The 10,239-nt window shown below is 29.7% G+C and overlaps 1 protein-coding gene across 2 annotated transcripts in view; it reads left to right on the top strand.

Moving 5' to 3' along the window:
* Positions 1 to 9,013, top strand: part of LOC119588102 (non-structural maintenance of chromosomes element 1 homolog) — a 9,748-nt gene extending 735 nt beyond the window's left edge. Inside the window, exons 2-6 of one of the 2 annotated variants that reach the window (XM_037936843.1) lie at positions 1,617 to 1,736; positions 2,197 to 2,347; positions 3,641 to 3,833; positions 4,724 to 4,846; positions 8,762 to 9,013. In XM_037936843.1, the coding sequence (XP_037792771.1) occupies positions 1,625 to 1,736; positions 2,197 to 2,347; positions 3,641 to 3,833; positions 4,724 to 4,846; positions 8,762 to 8,929 (747 nt within the window). In that variant the 5' untranslated portion in view covers positions 1,617 to 1,624 and the 3' untranslated portion in view covers positions 8,930 to 9,013. The remainder of the gene's footprint in view (positions 1 to 1,616; positions 1,737 to 2,196; positions 2,348 to 3,640; positions 3,834 to 4,723; positions 4,847 to 8,761) is intronic. The other variant, XM_037936907.1, reaches the window with a different exon arrangement.
* The last annotated feature ends 1,226 nt before the right edge of the window (positions 9,014 to 10,239 follow it).

The following is a 10,239-nucleotide window of genomic DNA, read 5'->3' as shown; positions in this document are numbered from 1 at the left end:
GCAGTGTGCCAGGTGTAATAATAACTATTTCAATTTCATTGCAAAATATCATGGAAATAATGACGTAGTTCACCGAAATTACAGTGTACTGCCTGTGGAAGTACTGTGCACAAACTGTAAGATACAGTGTCATTACAGAAAAGACAGACACCAGTTCATCATCCGTTCTTCGTCAAGGCCGTGAAACTGAATCCTCCACTGTCTGATAAGGAACAGTGGAAAGTGATCACAATTCCCACCAACAATGACTTGGAAGACCCTGATGATCCCAGTGACAAAAAGTCTGACCATTTGATGTTTTTAAGTCATAAAAATAATTGTTTCTGTAAACAAAAAAATATATATGGTAATATGTAAGAAATTAAAAGAATGGGATAGACATGTATATATCCCATATATCCACTTAATCCCTACTTTGAACTATTATCATAGTATCATTTTAGATACTAGAGGTAATCCCTCAGTTGCCTGAATAATAAAGAAAAAAGTTACTTAAAAGAATAGATAATTAAAATATAATCAGAAATATACCATAATCACTAATTGAAAATTCCAGTGAAAAACAAGTATGATGTTAACCCATTGTTGCTGGGCGGCATGTACATACATGTAGTGATACAGGTGGCATGGTGCGCCGGCTCTGTTTTCCAGGGGTATGCATGATCATGTCACACACATCTATGCTGATGACACAATGCCTTGGCAGCGGGGCCTGGGCCACTATGAATACAGCCTGGGAGAGAGGGCTTTCGTAACAGGAAACCACCAGGCAGCATTGGGCTAACAGTTATGTGGTTGCATAAAGACTAACAATTCCCACAGCTCTTGTGAGAGAGAGAGGACAGGAGACATTCAGACACACTCTTGCTTAATACTTTTTACAAAATACTTATTTGTCATAAGTACTTGGGTTAATATGTTGATATTTCTTTGTATTTTCTGCTATTTTGTACTATTATTTTTTATGTAATAGTTTTGGTAAAGAAATACTATTTTATGCTTTATGAATAATTTTGCAGTATCTTCCAGATTTTGTAACTGTTTTAGTTTCTTCTTATATATATTATATATATATATATTATATAGTACTTATATATAATTAGGCCAAACCTTTGACAAGCTGTCAAAGGCTAACTATATTGTATTATGCTTGTCACTGCATACATGTCATAACTTTGTCATTATTTAAATTTTACGGGAAATAAGAGGAAAATAATTGTTAGTGGTTCATTAAAGGATGCTCAAAATAAAATGCACTAAAATTTTGTTTTCAGATTTTTGCTGACGTGTATGGCCTTTTGCAGTGTTAAAGTTCCTTCCATACTTTTTATTAAAATATAGAACGTGTCATCATAGTTCCATATTTATTCCTTATGTGACAACCATTCTACATGAATACTAAAGACAACTTTTATTTTCTCTAATGGTAGATGAATTCCTCTGAGCATCATTAAATTCAAATGTCCACTTTTAATTATGTCAAGATTAAATAAACTGCAAGACTTTAAAATGCTAGAAAAGCTGTATACTTTTTATTATGTATTACTGAAGAATTTAATTTGTTTTCAAGTTTGGATAAACAAAATTACATTTGATTACTCTTCACCTATTTACAGGCTAGACAATGGTTTACACAAATGCTCATCGACTGTTCTTACAAATTTTGACATCCAGACGTTACCTTCTGGGACATGAAGTTCAAAGCACCTATAAAAAATGCTGTGCAAAGTTCCATGGTTAGTTTATGTACATTCTTTTTGTAAAACATAAAAAGCATGATTGATATTTTGTTGTAGTATGTGTATTATCTTTACAATAAAAATGTCTCTAAAACCTTTGTTATATACAATGAAAAAAAAATGCTTTTGCCACCTTAAGTATACCATATCATTTAAAACAAGAATTAGGAATTATCATAGTCAAACATTAAACTTTTTGGGCTTATAATTGTTTATGAAAGCAAGGTTTTGAAGTGTTTTTATCATGTATGAAGAAGTAACTTAAGGAAGTGGACAGATATAGTTATATGTTGCTTCTACATTGATTGTAAATATATTTGCTTGAATGTTTGTTTATATTTGGCTATTTGTTGAAATGACTCCTGAAAAATATATATGTTAGAGTGAAAAAAAATTGTACATTTTATCTTAAATTTTCTTTAAGACAGTATTATTTATAAATGTACTTTTTCTACAGTCACTGCTGACAACTTGCTAGAGTTTGTGAAGGAGATCAATGAAGAGCTGGGGCAAATCAACCTGGTAATAAGGAAGTCCATTCAAGAGGATTATGAATCTGACTCTCAGTGCTTTGTCCTGGTGAATATTTTTGATAGTGATGTTACAAGGTTTGTGGATTAAGTTTTTTGTTTAAAGTTGTATTTGTATTGGTGTAAGGTAAGATGGTAGAGCAAGATAACTGTAGTATTTTTGCCTTTTTGTATGTTATGCCTTTGTCATTTTTTTATGGTGCATTTAGTTGCTCATCTTTCTTTTGCATTTTATAATATATTTTATTTTTTTATTTACCAGTAATGAAGGCTTTGTTGTTAACTTTTTAATATTCATATTCTCAGTTTCATTTTTTTTTTTTTTTTTTCTTACTAATAGATCCATAATTCTGCTATTCCTTATTACAGAATTCATTATAGCATTTCACTTTAGCATTCAGAACAACCTGTCTGCTGTGGAGAATGTCTTAGGACACTCGACTGAGGTTAAGTTCTGGATGCAGGGAGCATCTTAAAATGCAGATTTAAATTTATTCTTTCTTATAGTTAGAAGCATATTTGTAGTATAATATCATTGCAGTCGTAACAAGCCATAACATCTTGTAATTTGGATAAAAAGAGAAGTGTTGTACAAAAGTTATGTTCACTACAGCTGATGAATCCCAGAGCTTTGTGTGTCTCAACTAGGTTATTATAGCTTTCTGCCTTTACCTTTCCCTCTCTCTGTCTCCTCTTACTATTCTCTCTCTTTCTCTCCCTTCCTTTCCCTTTGCCCTCTCTCTCTCTCTCTCTCTCTCTCTCTCTCTCTCTCTCTCTCTCTCTCTCTCTCTCTCTCTGTGTCTCTCTCTCTCTGTCTCTCTCTCTCTCTCTGTCTTTCTCTCTCTCTGTCTCTCTCTCTTCTCGTCTCTCTCTCTCTTCTCTCTCTCTCTCTGTCTTCTGTCTTCTCTCTCGTTCTCTCTCTCTCTCTCTCTCTCTCTCTCTCTCTCTCTCTCTCTCTCTCTCTCTCTCTCTCTCTCTCTCTCTCTCTAATTGGACATGTATATTTTTGGAATAACAGCAGTGATGAAAACGTGTAATTTTTGAATCCAGTACATGGTTATTTTATTTTCATATATATAATTTTTTTATCAACTTTCTTATAAAGTACATTTTTACTAGATTGTTTAGTCATTGATTTAAACATGGATCAAAACCTCACCTGGGTAGCAGTATAATTTTAAATATAATATAGTATAGCTATGGTTGAAATTCTCATCCATGAAGTAGTAGTATTTGAAGACTAACATTACTAGAAGAAACGTAATTATTATATAGTAATTGATATTGAAAGGAATAGAAAAAAGTATAGGAATATACTGGCAAGTAGGGTTGAATGTTTCATGACAAATTGTTCTTTTTTGTGTATTTCAGAATGAACTCAACCTTTACATCACAAGAGCTTGCCTTATTTCGGAAAGTTATAGAAGCAATAGTGCAGTCGGAAGATGGCTCTATACTCATAACGGAGGCTATCAACATGGCCTTCAATTTAAAGCAAAAAATGAAGATTGGAGAAAGTGAAGCGCTCATTGACCGCCTTGTGCAAGATGGATGGCTTTTGCAGGTAATTTATCCAGAGTTGTTTCATATTAAGTTTTTAAAATATTACTGGAGTTAGATTCACTCTTGAATTTTTTATTGTTTATGATTTATAAAAGTGATTCTGAGCATGATTTACGAGGGGAATTAAAATGATTCAGGATGAAAGGTGAAAACTGGGTAGTAAAAGTACACTGAAATACTGTTAAAGAGAGAGAAAGAAGTTGTTTGTGAGGTGTTTATGTAATGGATATGAGAGAGAGGGAGGGAGCGAGGGATAGAGAGAGGGAGAGAAATGCAAGGATGGAGGGAGGGAGGTAACCTGTTGATGCCAGGAGTTCATAAATCAATTTTTTTTTTTTTTCCTTCTATTTCTTTTTTTCTTTCTTTTTCTTTCTTTCTTTCTTTTTTTTCTTTTCTTTCTTTTCTTTCTTTCTTTTCTTTTCTTTCTCTTTTTTTCTTTTCTTTCTTTTCTTTCTTTTCTTTCTTTTCTTTTCTTCTTTCTTTTTTTCTTTTCTTTTCTTTTCTTTTCTTTTCTTTTCTAGAAGCACAATGTCACCTAGGAGACAGTAAGTTTACCTGATTTTGATTTTTTATCCCATTCTTTGATATTTTATAAAGAAAAGTTATTTTTGTTCTATTTCATTGATGATACTAGTGTAATGATGATGAGAGAGGTGAGATCAGGTATTGACTTCTTGGTGACTAAGCTTTCATGAAGCCATATGTAAACAATATTGATAAAATAAAACCACAGTGGACAGTGCATGTACTTGGTGTCAGTGAGCTAAAATCCATTTCAGTTCAATAAATTCTCCTCAACATAACTGTTCTTGTATTATAAAAAAAAAAGGAAAATTACTTTTCACTAGAATACAAAATATATCGGACTAACAAGAAGTACTTCTTTTCAAGCATACAGATCAGAAGATTCTATCTCTGAGTGCTCTGTCAACTGCAGAACTACAGACTTATTTAGAAGAGCAGTATGGAGACATTATCTTAAAATGTTTTTTCTGCAAGTTGGTATCCTTAAAGGTATGAAATTATAATATATTTGACTAGAGATTTATCTTTAGATGTAAGCATGTTCTTTTACACTTGTTGTAGACACACACACACATGCATGCATGCACACACACACATGCACGCACACGGCTGCATGCGTGCACACACACATGCACGCACACGGCAGCATGTACACACACACACATGCACGCACACGGCTGTATGTGTGCACACACACATGCACGCACACACACACACACACACACACACACACACACACACACACACACACACACACACACACACACACACACACACACACACACACACACACACACACACACACACACACACACACATGCATGCATGCAAACACGCACTAACGCATGCACTCATGCATGCACTCACGCACATACATACATACATACACACATACGCACTCATATACATGTGTATATTTTATCAATAGATGTGTCATTAGATTAAACGTCTATGCATGCACTTGAATAGAAATAAGTAGGTTTTTATTTATTTTATTTATTTATTTATCTATTTATTTATTTGGTTTTCTTGTTTTTCAGCATTGATCATTGTTAACCATTTGTTAGCAATCTATCCCCTCTCTCTCCTCCCTCCTCTCGCCGCTCTCTCTCGCCTCTCTCTCCGCTCCCGCTCCGCGCTCTCCCCGCCCGCTCCGCGCTCGCCTCGCTCTGCGTCTCCCTCGTCTCTCTCTCTCGCTCCTTGCCTCTCTCTCTCTCCGCGCTCCTCCTCTCTCCTCTCCCTCCGTCTCGCCTCTCTTGCTCTCGTCGCTCTCGCTCTCTCGGTCTCTCGCTCTCCTGCTCTCGCTCTCTCGCTCTTCTCCGCGCGTCTGCTCTCCTCGCTGCCCGCGCTCTCCTCCTCTCGCGCTCGCCTCCCTCCTCTCTGCGCTCCTCTCTCCCGCGCGCTCTCGCCTCTCTCTCGTCTCCCCTCGCTCCGCTCTCGTCTTCTCTCTCTGCCGGCCGTCGCTCTCTTCTCGCGCGCGCGTCCTCGTGTCGCTCCTCTCTCGTCTTCGCCGCTCTCTCGTCCTCTGCTCCCTCTCTCTCTCTCTCTCCTCGCTTCCTGGCGCTTCTCTTCCTCTGTCGCCGTCTTCCTCTCTCTCTATCTCTTCCTCTCTATCTCTCCTCTCGCTCTCTCTTCCCTCTCTCTCTCCTCTCTCTCTCTCTCTCTGTTTCTCCTCTCTCTCCTCTCTCGTTCTCTCTGCTCATCTCTTTCGTTGCTCTTTCTCTTGTCTCTTTCTCTTTCTCTTTCTCTTCCCTTTATCTCTCTCTCTCTCTTCATCTCTCTCTCTCTCTCTTCTCTCTTCTCGTCTCGTCTCGTCTGCGTCTCTCAAGTCTCTCATTCTCTCTCTCGTCTCTCCTCTCTGCTCTCTCATCTACTCCTCTCTCTCGTCATCTCTGCGTCATCTCTGTCTCATCTCTCTCTCTCTTCTCTCTCTCTACTTCCTCTCTCTTCCGCTCTCTCGCGTTTTCTCTCTTTCTGATCTCTTCTTCTCTCTCTCTTCGTCCGGAGCTCTCTCGTCTCTCTTCTCTCATCTCGGGTCTCTCTCGTCTCTCTATCGTCTCTGCTCTCTCTCTCTCTAGATATATATAATATATAATATATATATAGTATATATATAGAATAAATATATATATAAATAGATATAATATATATATGTATAAGTATAATAATACAGTATAGGTATATATGATATATAGTAGAATATATAGTAAGATATATATGTTAGGATAATATATATAATGTATATGTATATATAATATAGATTATGTAGTATATATTATGTATATGTATATGTATGTATATATATATATATACTATATAATATAAATATTTATAATATAAATAATAGATATATATAATATATAATAATATATTTTATTATATATATATATATATATAATAATAGAATAAATTTTATATATAGATATAATATTTATAATATAATATATTTATATTTATATATATATAATATAATATATATAATATATATATATTATATATATATATATATATTTATTATATATATAGTATATATATATATTATATAAAATATATATATATATATATATTGATATATATATATAATATATATTATTTTATATTATTATATATATATATATATATATATCTATAATTTATCATATATTATATCTATCTTAATATATATTATATATATATATATATTATATATATATATAAAATATATATATATTATATATATATTATTATTATATATAATTATTATATATATATATATATAATTATATATTATATATATATATATATATATATATATATATATCTATATATATATATATATAATAAAATCTATATATATTATTCTATATATTACACTATATATATATATATATATATCTATATTATAATAAAATATATATTAATATATACATATATACTATATATATATTAATATATATATCTATCTATATATAATATATTCATATATATTATATTATAATATATATATATCATTTATATATCTATCTATATATATATTTATATATTTTATATATATATATGTATATATTATGTTTATATTATTTTTATTAATATATTGTTTATTGTGTTTTATGTATTATATTTTATTATATTATATTGCCCTGCTATATATATGCTATTATGATATATGTTATATTATTGGTTATAGATTTATTATATAAAATGTAAATTATATATTATATATATATATATATATATATATATTATATTATATGTTATATATTATATGTATATATATGTTATATATATGTTATCATATGTAATAATATATTATATATATTCATATATATATAGATATATAAAATATATATCATTATATAATATATATAAAATATCCTACATAATATATATATATATATATATATATAGATTAATATATTATTATATATTTATATATAGTATTTTATGTTATTTTATTTATTATTTGTATATTATGATATTATGTATATTATATGTTTATATATTTATATTATTTAGCTGTATATATGTATTTATTATATGTGTATATATTATTTTGATATATTATTTGTATATATATATGTTTATATATTTTTTTTATATATTTATTATATATGTGTATATATATTTATATATATATATATGTATTTTATTGTAATATATTTTTATATTTTTATATTTTATATATATGTATATATTATTTATATATGAAATAATTATATATGTTATATGTCTATATATATCTTTTATTTATGTATATATTATTTTATATGTTATATATATTTTTGTATATATATATTATATCTATGTCTTTTATTTTTATATATAGTATTATATTATGTTATATATGTATCTATGTATATTATCTATGTCTATATTCTTATCTTGTCTATATGTTATATTATATGTATATATTTATATTATATATATGTATATCTATGTATATATGATTTACATTTATATTGTATATTATTTGTATTTGTTCTTTTTTATATGTTTTTCTATATATATCTATTCTTATATATAATTATAATATCTATATTTGTATATCTCTATATCTCTATATCGTGTACTATTTATTTATATATGTCATTTATCTCTTATTTTCTTTTATTCTCATGTTTATGTTATTATCTATGTCTTATGTATTATATTGTATTAGTTTTATATATATTATTTTATATTCTATTACGTATATGTGTGTATATATAGTTCTATTATATATATATATATATGTATATATTATATATTATATATATATATCTTATCTATTATATATATTAATATTTTTTTTGTTTTTTTTTTTTAACAGGATGTGAGTCCCAAAAAAAACATTTTATAACACCTATTATATAGCACTATCTTAAGTTGCAGACAATTACTGTTTTTGAAAGATTAATATCTAGCATTGCTTGCTTTCTTTCACAGGGATACAGTTGTACGGAATGTGATGTAAAAGTTCATCGACAGTGTGGCAGTAAATTTTGGATTCGAAATGGTAGCCAAAGTCCTTCCTGTCCTGATCCAAAATGTGCTGCAGAGTGGTCCCATGTAGAGGTAAATCTTCCCAGAAAATGCAGTAAAACTCAGAATTAGAGCTTATATATTCTTCTGTGTTCAGTTATGTGTTTTGTGCTAATATAGTTTACTGGAATGGACCAAGTATAATTTTATATGTACCTGAATTTTTTTTTAACCCTTTATGCAAGAATGGCATGACATACTTGCCATAGCCACTCTGATTTTAGTTTGTTAATTTTGTTTACACATAGATAGCTCCATGAGTAATTCGTCACCAAAGAGTCAATTATTAATACTAACTATATCATCTATTTGCCCCTTTTCTTGATTTTTGGTAAGAATCTTTTTTATTTTTATTGCTATTAGTATTTTCCTATAATGATCAAATATCAATAATAATAATACCAATGTTGATATAAATAACATTTTAAAAATATTTTCCCTAGAAAAAAAGTGACGTCATAGCTGGCATATTAATAGACTTTTATGGCTGTGCACTTGTGAAGCCATTTGTGTGCAACAAAATTCATGGTGGATAGTACATGTACCCATGTACAAAGGGTTAATGAATGGACAAGACTTATGGTGATTACAATTTCATTAGATTTCATTGATATTAGAAAAACTACAATCTTAATAAAGAAAAGAAAAAAAATCATGTTTTCTTGGCCTAATAATATTGTATAGGAATATTCCCATATAATATGTAATTTGAAGATGAGCTATGTTGGATTTATTATAATTAATAGCTAAAGAAAACATTAAGCAAGATCCAACCAAAAAATGTAATTGTTAGATATATAACTGTGCATTAAAATAAAGAGGTCTTTATGATAACCATTCTGCCTTTAACACAGGTGGAAAACAGACATAGGATCCTTTTTGTAGTTCTGCTTTCACTGATCTTTTACACAAAATAGGATAAATGACCATACAGTGTATATATATTATGTAAGTATGTATGCTTTAATATTCATGCTTTTGTTTAGGGTTCATATCAAGTTAATGAAAGTTTGTAATATCTTTGGAAATACAAATATTCATTTTGATAGAAAAAGATGAAACTAATAATAAAAGAAATCATTACAGTACAAGCACAAATGTAATCATAATGGTTATGATCATACAATTACTAAACTGAGGCCTCTTCGACAAAAAGAAGAAACGGAAACATAGCCGATGACAACATAAAGAATGACAGATTATTGATGTTTGGATGGGATATTGCACTAGCAATCATAGTAGCATACAACTATAAAAAAAAAAAAAAAAAAAAACTAGCAAAGTTAGAATTTCTTATGATTTCTTAAACAGTTAAATATAAAAGTGATAAGATGAAAGTTTAAGAAAGCAAAAGATATAGGTTTAATAGAAGTACCAAATAG

This window comes from Penaeus monodon, chromosome 1, assembly GCF_015228065.2.
Source record: "Penaeus monodon isolate SGIC_2016 chromosome 1, NSTDA_Pmon_1, whole genome shotgun sequence".
Taxonomy (NCBI): domain Eukaryota; kingdom Metazoa; phylum Arthropoda; class Malacostraca; order Decapoda; family Penaeidae; genus Penaeus; species Penaeus monodon.
Note: the sequence above shows the minus strand (reverse complement) of the source record. Positions and strands in the feature narration are given on the sequence as shown.